This window comes from Orbicella franksi, chromosome 9 (genome assembly GCF_964199315.1).
Source record: "Orbicella franksi chromosome 9, jaOrbFran1.1, whole genome shotgun sequence".
NCBI classification, from domain to species: domain Eukaryota; kingdom Metazoa; phylum Cnidaria; class Anthozoa; order Scleractinia; family Merulinidae; genus Orbicella; species Orbicella franksi.
The window spans coordinates 25,815,588-25,832,968 of NC_138153.1; the positions used below are offsets into that span (position 1 = coordinate 25,815,588).

Consider the following 17,381-nt stretch of genomic DNA (forward strand, 5'->3'; position numbering starts at 1 on the left):
GCACGTGTACTCGGCTGACTCGGGTGGACATACGGATGTACAAATTGAGCAGAGCTTGGTCCTGGAGATGCAGCTGGAACGTTAACGTAGACTTGGGAACCGTAGTAGTTGTACTGTGCGAACGGATCGTCACGGAGCATACCGAGGTACGAATCTTCCATGTTTATCGTTGATTGCCGCGCAAATATAAATTTAATTTTGGCGTGCTTCGGACTGAAATACTCCGACTAAAAATAGAGATCAAATTTTCTTGATTGACATTTTCCTTCAAATCATGGCGTGTAAATTGACAAATCTGACGGCGTCTTTGAAGTTTGGTAAACCTTGACAAAATTTGGTAGATCTAAAAATCACCGGACGCACTTGTCTCAGGGAATTGATGACAGATTTTTTCGCAAAATAAACAAAAATTTGCCCAGTGCGTCCGGGCCCTAAGGCTTTGCGCTGCATTCCACGATACCGGAGCGTGACGTACTGAACTGACGCGTCAATCTGTCGCACATCGCTTAAAGAGGAGGTCCTTTAATGATGTAAGATTCAGCTACATTTACTGAATCCCTACGAAGATTCGTTCAGTACATAAAATAGCTCTCTCATTTAGACTTAATTTTGCATTCACAATCATTGATCGGAGAGGGAAAAGAAACGTCAGTATCAGTTTCACAAGGTCATGATGGACTTGCAGGCCAAAAAAAAAAAAAAACGAAAACAGTACACGTTGAACGGGATTAACAACGCCTAAATTGTTTTTATAGAACTTGTTTTTTTTTTTCAATATAAATGTTTGACGCCACGTTAATTTTTCACTGCTGTTTTGCACTGAAGAATATTTTCTTTTTTCTAGCCAATGACATCTTTGTTTTAGACTTACTTTACATATCTAAGAAAGTCAGTACCATTTACACTTTGCCACGTAGTCTTGTGTCTCCTGTGGATCCATTTAGACAAACTTATACTACCTCATTCAGTCTGGAAGAATGACTTTTTGACCTTTACAGTTATATTCTTGGATGTGTTCGGCGTTTATCATGCCACGGAATTAAATTCCCAGAAAGGGACCAACTAAAAAGGTTATTTAGTAGGAATATTTCAGCAGACTTCCTTTTAATGTTTGGTAAATTGTTCACTGAACCAGAATCATGTACAGAGTTCTTGTTTCTGCAAGGAATATCCTCGAAATATCCAGAATCCTGAAGGTAAGTGAAAGAGGTATATCTTGTTGTTTACAAGGTATTCGAAGTGGAACCACAGACTATATATAGTTTTTCGCTCGCTCAATCCAGGGCTAAAACCTTTTTAATGTATGATTTTTCTCATCCAAGGGTTCCATCTAACCAGACAACATGAAAAGTTTGATTTAATACCGGGCAATTTTATTCAAACTTAATCGCAGAATCATTCGATTTTGCTCCGCATGATAACAGCAGAATAATAGAACTCGCTCGCTTTATTTCGAGCTCTTGGAATACAATCGAAATAAGAACTAACAGTTTTTAGTATAAATCTACTTGCGTTCTGTCAAAAATGCCGTCCTCTTATTGGCTACCTTACTCACTATCTATTATGTAGTAGATAGTGAGTAGCCTAGCAGTGTGCGATTGTTAACAAAATGGCGGACGCATCTTTGCGTTTACGAAGTGTCTGTGAAAAGAATTTAGATAAGCTTTAAACAAGTAGCAGATTTATACTAAAACAATGAGATTATTTGCTCTCGATTTCTATGCGTGATAGTCGAATTGGGCTGCGCCTTCGTCAGCTATCACGCATTAGAAATCACAAATTCGTATATGTTCTAATATTATTGTTAAAATGCCATATAAAGCATCCATGGATGAGGACGCCCGCAAGACCGTGTTGCGAAACTGAGCAAAGACAATCTGCTGCATTAAAATCAATCCATTATCTTCTGCAGTAATGTTAAGAAGTCTAAGCTCTTTTTGATACTCTTTATTTTGAGTGATCTGCAATTAATTCGATACAAAACCAACAATTTTAGATGTCTTTGTTATTCATAAAGTTATGACAGTTTCTCGTATTTCGAAACGCCATTAATTAAGGGTACTATATTGTAATTATGTTGGATGGTAAAATACAGAGCTTTGTCTATTTTGCCGGGAAAAGTGCAGTAAGAACATGAAAAATCTTGCCAGGACTGAAAAACGATTTTGGAAATTTCATTACAACTAAGAACTTTTGTAGCCCGACATGTATTTAGCCTGGGGCCCCACGCTGATTTGAATCTTTTCTTATGAAAACAGCATTCGAGGTATTGTGGTCACTCTTTGTGATTTTTCTTAAAAAAGCACCATCCATCCATCCATCCATCCATCCATCCATGATTTCAAAGAACGTTTTACCCGAGTTTGAAATTTTCATAAGCTTAAGAAGGAATCCACCACAAGTTCGAGTAACAAGCTAGGGGACAAAATCTTTGTACCGAGATTATTTACATGGTATTGCAAACTGTGCCATCTTCTCAAAAGAAACACCAAATGTCGAAAACAAATTTTAAAGTTCATATGAAAGTACTGTCGAAACTACTGTTGAAATGAAATTGATGATGAAATTTTACCTGTGTTTGCACAATTTCTCTGAACTTTGAAATTTATTTTGTCGAGTTCACATGGGAAATTGTATTTTGCGTTGTCTCAGACAACTGTTTTAGAAAATGCAAAAAGGACTCAGTGTAACATACTTAAAGTAACTATGGTACAAGGTTTTGTTCATTAAAAATTTAACCAAAATCGTGCACAGGGTTCTTGTTTCTGCAAGGAATCTCATCGAAATATCCAGAATACTGAAGGTAAGTGAAAGTGTTGTAATTTGTTGTTTACAACGTATTTGAAGCGGAACAACAGACTGAAGTTTTTCGCTCGCTCAATTCAGTGACCAAAACCAGAAGCGTATCACCTCATAGCTTCTGCAAAAATCTATTGGAATATATGCTTTCTTCCAAGTGTTCAATCTGATCAGAAAACATGAAAAGTTCGTATTAGTAGATCTTAATACTGAGCAATATTATTCAAAATTAATCGCAGAGTCATTCGATTTTGCTCCGCTGGATAACAGCAGAATAATGCAACTTGCTCCCTTTATTTCCAATCGAGCATTAGAGCTAACAGTTTTTAGTATATCTCAGTGCTACTGTTCCATCACGAATGCCGTTCTCTTATTGGCTACGCTACTCACTATCTATTCTATTGTAGACTCTGAGTAGCCTAGCATTGTGCGGTTGTTAACAAAATGGCGGCCGCATCTTTGCATTTTCGAAGTGTCTGCTACTTAAGCTAAGTTTTAAACGAATATATAGTAGATTTATACTAACCAATTAAATCGTTCGCTCCCGATTTCTATGCGTGACAGCTGACTCGATTGGGCTATATCACGCGATAGAAATCTCTAGCTCATAATCTATACTAATAATTTTAGAAGTCTATGTTTTGCATAAAGTTATCACAGTTGCTTGTATTGCGGAAACCCATTAACATTGTGTTGCAGGGTAAAAGACAAAGCTTTGTCTATTTTGCTAAGAAAAGTGCATCAAGGACCAGAAAAATCTTGTCACGATTGAGCACAAGAGAGTATGATCCTGATCATATTTTCTTGCTGAAAACAATTTTAAAATTTATATACAAGTAAACAGTAAGGCTTTGCACTGCATTCCACGGTACTGGAGCATGACTTACTTAACTGAGGCGTCAAATCTGTCGCACATCGAGGGGTCCTTTAAATATGTAACATTCAGCTATATTCAGTTAATCGCTATGAAGATTCGTTCAGTACATAACAGTTCTCTCGTTTAGACTTAATTTTGCATTCAGCATCATTGATCGGGGTGGGAAAAGAGACGTCAGTATAGTTTCACAAGGTGATGATCGACTTGCATGGCAAGAAAGAAAACAAACTGAATTCTTACATAAGATAACTTGACTTGGTCTTATCAACTGGGTTGACCATGTGAATTGGCCACCGTAAAGAGATTGAAAGCTTTCGAATCTCTTTACGGTGGCCAGTTCACATTATTAACCCAGTTGATAAGACCAAATTATCTTGTTATACTCTCCACCGACGTAGCACCACAGTTTCTCTGAATTCTTACATAAATTGTTTTTATAAAACTTGTTTTCTTTCAACCCAAACTTTTTACGTCACGTTTGGTTTTCATTGCTGTTTCGCAGTGAAGAATATTTTCTTCACCTCAGTTTAGACTTTTATTGCTAGGAAAGAAATTCATTGCCAGGTACACTTTATCACGTAGTCTTGTGGATCTATTTAGACAAACTACGGCTGCCTCATTCAGTGTACGAGAACTTTGACCCTTACAATTATATTCTCGGATGCGTTAGGCGTTTGTCATGCCACGGGATTTAATTCCCAGAAAGAGACTGACTAGAAAGGTTATTCAGTAGGAATAATTCAACAGACTTGCCTTAAACGTTCGGTTTCATTTGACCAAAATCGTGCACAGAGTTCATGTTTCTGCAAGGAATATCATCGAAATATCCACTGAGAATACTGAAGGTGAGTAAAAGAGTTGTAATTAACTTGTTGTTTCCAAGTTATTCGAAGCGGAACCAGAGCCGGACTACATAAAGTTTTTCGCTTGCTCAATTCTGTGGCTAAAACCTATTGGATTATAAGCTTTTTCTCTTCCAAGGGTTCTATCTGATCAGACAACATGATAAGTTTGATTTAATACCGGAGCAATTTTATTCGAACTTAATCGCAGAATCATTCGGTTTTGCTCCGCTTGATAACAGCAGAACAATAGAACTCGCTCGCTTTATTTCTAGCTTTTGGAATACAATCGAAATAAAAACTAACAGTTTCTGGTTTAAATCTACTTGCGTTGTATCACAAATGCCGTTCTCTTATTGGCTACCCAACTCATTATCTATTATGTGTTAGATAGTGAGTAGCCTAGCAGTGTGAGATTGTTAACAAAATTGCGGCCGCATCTTTACGTTTTCGAAGTGTCTGTGAAAAGAAGTTAGATAAGTTTTAAACAAGTAGCAGATTTATACTAAAACAATGAGATTATTTGCTCTCGACTTCTATGCGTGATAGTTGACTTGGGCTGCACCCTTGTGAGCTATCATGCGATAGAAATCACAAATTCATATATGTTCTAATCATTAACTACCATAAGCATTCATGGATGAAAACGCCCGCAAGACCGTGTTGCGAAACTGAACAAAGACAATCTGCTGCATCAAAATCAATCCATTATCTTCTGCAGTAATGTTAAGAAGTCTAAGCTCTTTTTGATGCTTTTTATTTCGATCATGAATTATCTGCAATTAACGCGATACTGAAACCGACGATTTTAGATGTCTTTGTTATGCATAAAGTTATGACAGTTGCTGGTATTTCGAAACGCCATTAATTAAGGGTACTGTATTGTAATTGTGTCGCATGGTATAAGACAGAGCTTTGTCTATTTTGCTGGGAAAAGTGCATCAAGAACACGAAAAATCTTGTCTGGACTGAAAAACAATTTTATAAATTTGTGTACAACTAAGAACTTCTGTATTCCTACATGTATTTAGCCTGGGGCCCCACACTGATTTGAATATATTCTTATGAAAACAGCATTCAGGCTATTGTGGTCACACTTTGTGATTTTTCCATCCATCCATGACTTCAAAGAGCGTTTTACCCGAGTTTGATTTTTTATAAGCTTAAGGAAGAATCAACCACAAGTTCGAGTAACAAGTGGACAAAAACTTTGTACCGAGATTATTTACGTTGTATTGCAAACTTCTGTGCCATCTTCTCAAATGAAATCATTTCTACTAAACAATACCAAATGTCGAAAACAAATTTTAAAGTTCATATGAAAGTACTGTCGAAACTACTGTTCAAATGAAACTGATGATGAAATTTTACCTGTGTTTGCACAATTTCTCTGAACTTTGAAATTTATTTTCTCCAGTTCACATCGGAAATTGTATTTGGTGTTGTCTCAGACAACTGTTTATATCTTTAGCTTTCAGAAAATGCAAAAGGACTGTAATATACTTAAAGTTACTATGGTACCAGGTTTTGTCCATTAAAAATTGAAATTGCTCGATTTCCTATCAGATTTCGTCTTTATTTTTCAGTTTTTCAATCGTCACCAAGGCCACCTTTCGATAATAACTGTTCTCTATTGTTCCTTCAACAGAGACAGTATTGTCGTCCTGACAATATAAACACTTTCAACCTGGATTAGTTTATTGCTATCAGTAATGGCTCTACAGCCGTTTACGAACGAACAGTTGAACTATTTCAAGTTTGCTTTTGTTGTGCTGAATGAGTTCCCCAAGGTGCTTCGACAAGCTTTTAAACACATGTGGGACAATACCTTTGCACATCTCCCTGGTTACCAGCCGTGGGATGACTCCATTGCTGTGCGAAACATGTTCCTTGCTACAGAGGGTGGTAAGACCAAAGTACCCACACACTTCCCTTACGAAGAATGGGATTGTAGCGCCTTGTTCCAAGCCACTATCTACGCGAAGTCCTTCGCTCTACCAGACACAACAGGTCATCACAGGACACTCAGTGATTTGTACTTGAAGCACCGTAAACCGCCTCATGGAACGTTTCATTCTTCCGTGGTCAGCCCGGGCGGAAATAAAGCTGAAACGCTTGCAATGGCGATTGATCAGCTGCGACTCCTAAGAAATGCATTTTGTCACTCTTTCAACTCCGAGATTGACAAAAAGACATTTGGACAATACATTCAACACACCAAAGATGCCATCAAGGCTCTTGGAGTCACGACTGACCCTATTGATGCCGTTGGAAGTTTGACCGAGTCGGACTTTCCCACAGGAAAAGTTTGCAAGTTAAAAGATGACATCACAAAGGAGTTGCTAACAGAAATCACATTTCTCAAGGAAAATGTGGAGGATGAACTAATGGGTATGAGGTCAGATTTTGCTCAGTCGAGGCAGGAACGACAAGAAGACTCCATAGAGCTGAGAAAGACCATTGAAGAGGCAACTGCAAACCAAGCCGAAATGACGAATGAGAAAATTGCCGAGATGAATCAAAAGTTTGAAGACCTAATCAAGACTCAGCGACCAGGTAAGTAAGCAGCACTCCAGAGTTTTTACTTCAAGTGATAATCCTTTGATAAACATCGCTGGGTGCCGACTGAGGATTTGTAAGAGTGTAGACAAAACCTGGACCCCCCTTCTGGACCCCTCAATTTTTTCGGTGAAGAAAAAAAATAATTGCGTTCGACAAAACGCAGTTCTAATCGTGTAATGCATAAAAATTCGAGATCTGTGTATCTATCTATCTATCGGGGGACACCAATCTGGCCTCCCCCCCCCAAAAAAAAATTCTTCAGGCGCGAATGACGTCATGTCTATGTTCGTCCATGTGTTTCTTTCGAGTGTTGCGCAATATTGCGGACTTTCGAGTGTGGAGGAAGCACAGTATTGTGGACTGTAGCGAATACTGAAGTTGTTTATTTAAAGTTCGAAGTCAGTGTTAATGGCATTTAAAAACCTTGTAGACATGTCTTCACGAAATGAGAACAAACCCTCTCATATGCACGTGATTTGCGATCAAATCATTTGTTTTTGTCCCTGCTGAAGGAAGACCAATTTCACGCCTACCTAGCAGCTCAGGCACAAAATGCTTTCCCTAGAATTTTTTTTTTTAACATACCAAGCCATCTTTACGATCAATGTATTTGTTTTCGCCCCTGCTGAAGGGAGACCAATGAATTTCAGGCCTACCTAACAGCTCAGGCACAAAATACTGTCCCTAGATTTTTTTTTTTTTTTTTTTTTTTTAACATACCAACCTACCAAAACTCGAACACACTCTTTAATCTACGATTACTACTAGTAATAAATTAAAATTATACAAAATACGTGGGCTACATACCAGCGCTTCTTTTGCACTTTAGCTTCCTTCGATTCAGCGTTCAGCTCGAAAGAAGGTGTTCCCCTTTACGCAACGCATTTCCACGTTCTCGTTTAGTATTTCCGAGGGGAAATAGGACATTTTTTAGCGATTGGCTACTTGAACAATTTCCGCAAAACTTGTCATTTTCAATTTGCATGGACTCCCACCATTTTGTTTTCCGCCATCTTGGTGTTTCCGCTGACCAGTACCACCGAGGGGCGTTACACGAGACGCGACGATGGAGGATGGTGAGTTAAGATTTGCATTTGGAATAAAACTAAATGCATTCGTTTATGCTGTTTTTTTTTTTGTCTTTTTGCTTACGTTGTGCCTATTACCAGCGCAGTTTTAACAATACTTAAAATCACACTGTAATTAAGGCACTGAAAACTTACACGCTGTGAGAGACCCTGCTCCACTAACCCTGCTTTCACATCCCAAATGCCCAGAACATAGGACGGTTACAATGACCTCTCTGAAGTTTTAACTGGATTATAACTGCACATGTAACCTCACTATCCATCTTTCGAAGGTGAAGTTCATAATCTGGTTTTCAACATTATCTTTCTAGGCCGTTTTCCCACAAAGGTCTTACATTTTTTTGCGATTGAAACACCAGAAACATTTTTTGCACTTGGCCGCAAGCAACGCCCCTCGATTGTACTGGTCAGCGGAAAAAACCAAGATGGCGGAAAACAAAATGGCGGGAGTCCATGCAACTTGAAAATGACAAGTTTTGCAGAAATTGTCCGAGTGGCTGATCGCTAAAAAATTCCTGATTCTCCTCTGAAATGCTAAACGAAAACTTGGAGATGCGTTGCGTGAAGGAGAACACCTTCTTTCGAGCTGAACGCGGAATCGAAGGGAACTAAAGAGCGAAAGAAGCGGTGGTATGTAGCACACGTATTTTGTATAACTTTAATTTATTATTATTTTTTTCACCGAAAAAATTGAGGGGTACAGAAGGGGCTCCAGAAGGGGGGATCCAGAAGGGGGTCCAGAAGGGGCTCCAGAAGGGGCTCCAGAAGGGGCTCCAGAAGGGGGGTCTAGAAGGGGCTGTCCAGAAGGGGGGTCCATGTTTTGTCTACACCCGACTTGTAAGAGCAGATGCACGCTAAAATAGGACGCTACCATTTTTGCCGTTTCGGTGAGTAACCGTCGACTATAGCTACCCATGTATAAAAGAAAGAAGTTTTCGTTATCTAGTAGTGAAACTAAAATTATAATGTTTCAGCCATCTATATGGTTAGCGGAAAAGAAATCTCAACATAGGAGTGACTTCTCAACTGTAGATTTCTCGCATTATCAAACCCCTAGAACGAGATGGGCCGGTTAATTAAAAGAGGACTAACAATATTCAGACGGAGTTTCGTGGTCTCACAGATCCTGGGGAAAGGGGTGGTTGAGCCCTCACTCTATAACATTAAAGCTATCACACTGAAACCTGACGATTTATAGCTCGTTCAAGCTATTTCCTTTGAAGTCCACAACATGGAACTATGACGTCATACGACAAAGAAATGCGTCAGTTTTTCTGAACAGACGCCATGTTGGATTTTCTGATGTTTATTTTAAAAGCTTTAGAAAACCACTAAAACTAGCTAAAACGTAGTCAAAATCCTGAACAACGCTAGTGTAAGAATGTTTCAATTTATTTTCATTTAAAACAGGAAAATTCAAACTACAAGATCCTTGAGCGATGATAAGTCAAACCAATTTGTTCCCAAATAAATTTTAGGAGTTCGTTACTTCAATGCTTTTAAAGTTACAAGCGGCCAAAGCTGGGGATGTCCTCAAAAGTTAAGCTAGTGCAGGGTTAACGAAAACTTTGAATTGTTTCATAAAATATCAACAATGACTTGCACAAGACATTTATTGTCTCCTTATTAAAATTGGTGGGAAAAAATCGACTTTAAACAAAAAGAATCAACAAAAAATGCTTTTTTTTCTAATCCCGCTCTAGCAATAATTAGCTTTCGAAAAAACCTTTGGCCTGAAGGAAAAGTATGTTATATAATATTTGTTTTGGTATATTCTATCTCTTGAATAGCAATGTTTTACTATCCTCCAGTGCATTTATTTGTTTATTCATCCATCCATCCATCCATCTGCCCGTTCGTTCGTTCGTTCATTTAATTATTATTTGTTGGTTAATTGATTTACAGGACTTAAAACAATTCTACCGAGATCAAATCTTCCTCCAAAGGTTCCCCACTTCATTGGCCGTGAGGAAGAATGTGACAAAATTGTTGGTCACACGACTTCCGAATCCACCCGACTCGTCTCCGTCTGGGGTTCGCCAGGGTTCGGAAAAACGTCCGTTGCCATCGCAGTGGGTCATCATCTTCAAGCACTTGAGCTGCCCGTCTTCTTTCTCTCATTACGTGGGCTTAAGTCAAAAAGCGATTTAACGTCCAAATTTCTTAGTCTGTTCCGACAGGCTGGGACACTTGAAACTGATAAGTTGCAGGATTTATCAGCTGGCGATGAGCTTTGCTTAATTTTTGACAGACTATCGGATCGCTGTGTTATAATCCTGGATAATGCCGATGACCTGTTTGAATGTGGTGTGCCAAGCGTAAAGGAGGAGGTTTTTAACCTCATTGGAGAAGTCCTCAATCGCAGTGACAAAGTCAACTTTCTTTTAACCACAAGAGAATCTTTGTCCTTTTTGAACTTACATTTTCAGGGACACAAGTCTGTCAGAATAAGAGAGCTAGACAAGTTGTCATGTCAAACCCTAGCTCGAGAATTGCTCCCAGGAGCGAGCTCTTCTGATTTGACAAAAGTTTCACAAATCTGTGGGCAGGTTCCCTTAGCCATAAAATTACTGTGTTCCTCCATTTCTGACGATTTTACTCCGGCGAGTCAGTATCTTGAATTCATCGAGTGCACAGAAAACATAGTGGAAATGCTGGACAACCCAGAATATCCAAGCAATTCGAGATTGAGATCTCTCTTCGAGTCGTCTTTCCAGAGACTCTCTACACAAGACCAAGAGGCACTGGTATCTTTGTGTATTCTTCCTGCGAATTTTGATTTAAAGATTTCTGCAGCTGTTTTGGGGATAACCAGAACAACTGAAGCAGAGAAGGTGTTGCGAAGACTGCAGAGAAAATCTCTCATTGATTGTTCCTCAGAATTAAGCAAATTTTCTATGCATAAACTAATTCAGTCGTTTGCAAGAGAAAAGGGACAAGCTGACATGAAAGAAACAGTTCTAAACTCAAAATCTCGCTTCCGTGCATTTTACATTGCCCTGTTCGATGAACTAAATGAGAATTTCCTTTGCGGACATTCCATGTCTGCGTTCATTGAGTTCTATGAAGTGAAAGAAAACATTGTTCAAAGTCTAATTGATGGTTGTTTGGATTCAAAAACAGCCGACAGAGTTTTCGATGTTTTGGCGAAAGCAGAGCTGTTTCTTGACAGTCTCTTTTGGAATGACGGATCTACGTTTGACAAAATTCTCGATTCAGCAATAATGGCGGCTCATCAGACAGGGAAACATGTTTTCTACCGGCGCCTGCTTAATTCCAAGGCGTTTAGTCAGGTGACCTGGGGCGCAAGAGGAAACACAAAGAAGTTGCTTTCTGTGTCTGAGGCTGTTCAAGTGCCAACTTCTTCCCATTGTGATGGAGAGAAAGGAAAACACTTGTGCTACTATGGACTCCATCAGCTTGTTATGGGAAAGACAGAGGATGGAGTGAAAGTTTTAGAAGAAGCACTTTCTTCCATGAACACAAGTCCGGAGCACATCATTTTGAAGTTTATTATTTTTCAAATTTTTGTAATCTATTACCAAAGCAAAAATGATTCAGTGACCTCATCCAACTTTTATCTAAAAGCACTAAAGGAATGCAGAGATGCCAGCGACACTTGTTTACTGGTGATACCTATGCCAGAGCCAGCAATAAAGAAAGTTGGTGAACACAGCATCATTCCGACAAACAAAGCAAACCCTTCGGTAAACCAGCCTCTGAAAGTTAACATTATCCTTCTTCTGAGCAAAGCAGTAAAAATCTTCTCTACCTCAGACACCAATCAAATGTTTGGCAACGTGTTGCTTACCATACTAAACGACTGTAAATCAACACTCAACAACACTAAAACTGGTTCGTACAACTTTCATCGCAATGTCGTTAGTGTGCTTAAGTTACTTGGTAGGGACAGAGACGCTTTAACGCTTACAGAGGAAAGGATTAGCTTTCATCAAAAAGCACTGCAACAAAGCGTTGAAAGGGAAGAAAACAACACAGAAATTCAAGAACAGCACGAGGAGGCACTAGCTCAGAACTATTCTGACCTAGGCGACATTCAATACCATAGAAGCAACTACACAGAAGCTATTACGTCGTACACACGTGCTCTTGATATCAGAATTAAATTGTTTGGTGAAGAACATCCCAACACCGCTGAGAGCTACCATTCACTAGGAGTTACACAGCATTCCCTGAGTGATTACACCGCCGCCCTTGAGTCAAAGAAGCGTGCTCTTGATATCACAATTAAATTGTTTGGTGAAGAACATCCAAAGACGGCTGAGAGCTACCATGAAGAAGGGGTTATACAGCATTCCCTGAGTGATTTCCCCGCCGCTCTTGAGTCAAAGAAGCGTGCTCTTGATATCAGAATTAAGTTGTTTGGTGAAGAACATCCAAAGACCGCTGACACCTATCATTCAGTAGCAGTTACACAGCATTCCCTGAGTGATTTCACCGCCGCCCTTGAGTCAAAGAAGCGTGCTCTTGATATCATAATTAAGTTGTTTGGTGAAGAACATCCCAAGACCGCTGACACCTATCATTCAGTAGGAGTTACACAACATTCCCTGAGTGATTACACCGCCGCCATTGAGTCAAAGAAGCGTGCTCTTGATATCATAATTAAGTTGTTTGGTGAAGAACATCCCAAGACCGCTGACACCTATCATTCAGTAGCAGTTACACAGCATTCCCTGAGTGATTTCACCGCCGCTCTTGAGTCAAAGAAGCGTGCTCTTGATATCATAATTAAGTTGTTTGGTGAAGAACATCCCAAGACCGCTGACACCTATCATTCAGTAGGAGTTACACAACATTCCCTGAGTGATTACACCGCCGCCGTTGAGTCAAAAAAGCGTGCTCTTGATATCAGAATTAAGTTGTTTGGTGAAGAACATCCCAAGACCGCTGACACCTATCATTCAGTAGGAGTTACACAACATTGCCTGAGTGATTACACCGCCGCCCTTGAGTCAAAAAAGCGTGCTCTTGATATCAGAATTAAATTGTTTGGTGAAGAACATCCCAACACCGCTGACAGCTACCATTCAGTAGGAGTTACACAGCATTGCCTGACTGATTACACCGCCGCCCTTGAGTCAGAGAAGCGTGCTCTTGATATCATAATTAAGTTGTTTGGTGAAGAACATCCCAAGACCGCTGACACCTATCATTCAGTAGGAGTTACACAGCATTCCCTGAGTGATTTCACCGCCGCCCTTGAGTCAAAGAAGCGTGCTCTTGATATCATAATTAAGTTGTTTGGTGAAGAACATCCCAAGACCGCTGACACCTATCATTCACTAGGAGTTACACAGCATTCCCTGAGTGATTACACCGCCGCCGTTGAGTCAGAGAAGCGTGCTCTTGATATCAGAATTAAATTGTTTGGTGAAGAACATCCCAAGACCGCTGACACCTATCATTCACTAGGAGTTACACAGCATTCCCTGAGTGATTACACCGCCGCCCTTGAGTCAGAGAAGCGTGCTTTTGATATCAGAATTAAATTGTTTGGTGAAGAACATCCCAAGACCGCTGACACCTATCATTCAATAGGAGTTACACAGCATTGCCTGAGTGATTACACCGCCGCCGTTGAGTCAAAGAAGCGTGCTCTTGATATCAGAATTAAGTTGTTTGGTGAAGAACATCCCAACACCGCTGACAGCTACCATTCAGTAGGAGTTACACAGCATTGCCTGACTGATTACACCGCCGCCCTTGAGTCAGAGAAGCGTGCTCTTGATATCAGAATTAAGTTGTTTGGTGAAGAACATCCCAAGACCGCTGACAGCTACCATTCACTAGGAGTTACACAGCATTCCCTGAGTGATTACACCGCCGCCCTTGAGTCAGAGAAGCGTGCTCTTGATATCAGAATTAAATTGTTTGGTGAAGAACATCCCAAGACCGCTGACACCTATCATTCAATAGGAGTTACACAGCATTCCCTGAGTGATTACACCGCCGCCGTTGAGTCAAAAAAGCGTGCTCTTGATATCAGAATTAAGTTGTTTGGTGAAGAACATCCCAACACCGCTGACAGCTACCATTCAGTAGGAGTTACACAGCATTGCCTGACTGATTACACCGCCGCCCTTGAGTCAGAGAAGCGTGCTCTTGATATCAGAATTAAGTTGTTTGGTGAAGAACATCCCAACACCGCTGACAGCTACCATTCAGTAGGAGTTACACAGCATTGCCTGACTGATTACACCGCCGCCCTTGAGTCAGAGAAGCGTGCTCTTGATATCATAATTAAGTTGTTTGGTGAAGAACATCCCAACACCGCTGACACCTATCATTCACTAGGAGTTACACAGCATTCCCTGAGTGATTACACCGCCGCCCTTGAGTCAGAGAAGCGTGCTCTTGATATCAGAATTAAATTGTTTGGTGAAGAACATCCCAAGACCGCTGACACCTATCATTCAATAGGAGTTACACAGCATTGCCTGACTGATTACACCGCCGCCGTTGAGTCAGAGAAGCGTGCTCTTGATATCAGAATTAAGTTGTTTGGTGAAGAACATCCCAACACCGCTGACAGCTACCATGAACTAGGAGTTACACAGCATTCCCTGAGTGATTACACTGCCGCCCTTGAGTCAGAGAAGCGTGCTCTTGATATCAGAATTAAATTGTTTGGTGAAGAACATCCCAACACCGCTGACAACTACCATTCACTAGGAGTTACACAGCATTCCCTGAGTGATTACACCGCCGCCCTTGAGTCAAACAAGCGTGCTCTTGATATCAGAATGAAATTGTTTGGTGAAGAACATCCCAACACCGCTGACAACTACCATTCACTAGGAGTTACACAGCATTCCCTGAGTGATTAAACTGCCGCCCTTGAGTCAGCCAAGCGTGCTCTTGATATCAGAATGAAATTGTTTGGTGAAGAACATCCCAACACCGCTGACAGCTACCATGAACTAGGAGTTACACAGCATTCCCTGAGTGATTACACCGCCGCCCTTGAGTCAGATAAGCGTGCTCTTGATATGAGAATTAAATTGTTTGGTGAAGAACATCCAATGACCGCTGACAGTTATGATACACTAGGAGTTACACAGCATTCTCTGAGTGATTACACCGGCGCCCTTGGGTCAAAGAAGCGTGCTCTTGATATCAGAATTAAATTGTTTGGTGAAGAACATCCCAACACCGCTGACAGCTACCATTCAGTAGGAGTTACACAGCATTGCCTGAGTGATTACACCGCCGCCCTTGAGTCAAAGAAGCGTGCTCTTGATATCAGAATTAAGTTGTTTGGTAAAGAACATCCCAACACCGCTGAGAGCTACCATTCACTAGGAGTTACACAGCATTCCCTGAGTGATTACACTGCCGCCCTTGAGTCAAAGACGCGTGCTCTTGATATCAGAATGAAATTGTTTGGTGAAGAACATCCCAACACCGCTGACAGCTACCATTCAGTAGGAGTTACACAGCATTGCCTGAGTGATTACACCGCCGCCCTTGAGTCAGCCAAGCGTGCTCTTGATATCAGAATTAAATTGTTTGGTGAAGAACATCCAAAGACCGCTGACAGTTACAGATCAGTGTGGCTCATCAAGGCTCTTTCTAATTCTGTCAACTATCCCTGATTAAGAATGTAACTGTTTTTTTTTTTTCCTAGTCCACAGAGCAGCTGTTTTCTGCGTGCACGGTGTACTCGTGAGGTATCGGTAGTGACTTGCGGTCGAGTAGGTTAGCCGCCATATATGTTGGCTTAGGAATAGTGGGTGGTGAGGAAGAAGGCGTGAAAAATTTTCCTTCTTCTTTCCTTTCCCCTTGCTCATCTTGTGGCGTAACCCAAACTACCAGGTCACTTATTTGTCTCTATCCAAGCCTCTTTCGAGTTTGAAATGAAGCCGGTGGTCGCTTGATCAAAATGTGCCTGTTCACCTTAACTCTAGGAATCAGTCAGATATTGCGGAAAGTTACAGAAAATAACATTTTGTTTACTTTTAAGACTCGGAAATATGCCTTTGAAATTTCAAAAGCAAAAATCATTTAGATATTAGGCCGGCCGATCCGGAGCCTATTGGCTTGTGTTCAGATTCAGTCTGAAGTCCTAAATCCCCATTAAGAGTTCTTTTGTTTTATATACGTCATTGCAGTTTGTTTAGAAGCTTTTCAAGCCCACTCGACGACTGCAGATTTTGTTCTTATTATTCCAGTTCGCTTTCATGTTTTGAGTCGTTAACGTTAGATGTTCACCTTGTGTATCCTAGGGTTAGCTAGAAACTTCTTATAAACAAAAAAGTTCTTTAAAAATATATTTGCCTGACTAGTTAGATAACGGTAAATTCCTTCTGATAAAAAGCACTCTCTCACTTTTTCTAGTCAGCAAAGACAAAGAAATGGTTAATCAGGTGAAATTGGCGAGAATTTTAAGAAGCCAGAACAGTTTGTTATAAAAAAAAATTATACCCAGAACTTATTCAAACCGGTCTTTTCTTAGTCTTCAGAAGAAATATAATAGGAACACGAAAAAACTCGCTTTTGTGCGAAAAGTACTGAAAGTTAAAATTGAGGATGTCTTTCTTAGGTCGGATTGTTTCTATGGAACTTGTCATGCCAATACTTGTATATTGCTGATTATGATTTAGGATTCATTAGTGTTTGATAAATAAGGAATAAGACATGGGCGAGCGTAGATATGGAATTTATCTTCGAGTGTTCAACGCGATATCTCACGAGTGAGCCCAGCTAACAAGTGAGATATAAAGTTGAACACGAGAAGAGAAATTCCACATTTACAAGCAACCTTGTATTATGATAATGACGTGTTTTACGATTCTCCGAAGTTTCCCGACTACTTTCCAAAGACTTCCAAAGAGTCTCCAAAAGTTATCCGAAGGCCACTCGAACGTTTCCGAGTATTTCCCGAAGATTACCGGATTAAAAAGACTTCCGGCGAAGATGTTTCAATCAAACACAAACAAATTTAAGTGCAGTTTAAAGGGTTAAACATGATATCAAACGTTAACATTACTTCATCGATATGATCAACTGCAATTATCGTAATTTTACACGTGTTCAATTACGGCTTTTCTCAGGGCTTGTAATCGATGTCTAACACCGCGGACATACTAATTGATTCACACTTAAACTGGAAAACTCAAGTAGAATTTATAGCTAAAAACATCAAAGGAAGTATTAGCATTTTATGTAAGTTAAAGCATCGTGTTGATT

At 40.1% G+C, this 17,381-nt stretch overlaps 2 protein-coding genes and 1 long non-coding RNA gene across 3 annotated transcripts in view; all 3 read left to right on the forward strand.

Moving 5' to 3' along the window:
- The window catches only part of LOC145498207 (uncharacterized), a 233,993-nt gene that overhangs the window by 61,994 nt on the left and 154,618 nt on the right, over positions 1 to 17,381 (forward strand). The window lies entirely within an intron of this gene.
- LOC145498591 (uncharacterized) overlaps positions 307 to 17,381 on the forward strand; it is a 126,061-nt gene continuing 108,986 nt past the window's right edge. Inside the window, exon 1 of the mRNA XM_081478496.1 lies at positions 307 to 4,201. The gene's annotated coding sequence lies outside the window, so the exon portion shown is untranslated. The remainder of the gene's footprint in view (positions 4,202 to 17,381) is intronic.
- On the forward strand, positions 4,193 to 16,207 carry LOC145498585 (uncharacterized). The gene is made up of 3 exons (XM_081478490.1): positions 4,193 to 7,074; positions 10,074 to 12,472; positions 15,320 to 16,207. The coding sequence occupies exons 1-3, from the start codon at positions 6,231 to 6,233 to the stop codon at positions 15,785 to 15,787; spliced, it is 3,711 nt and encodes a 1,236-aa protein (XP_081334616.1). The 5' UTR covers positions 4,193 to 6,230; the 3' UTR covers positions 15,788 to 16,207.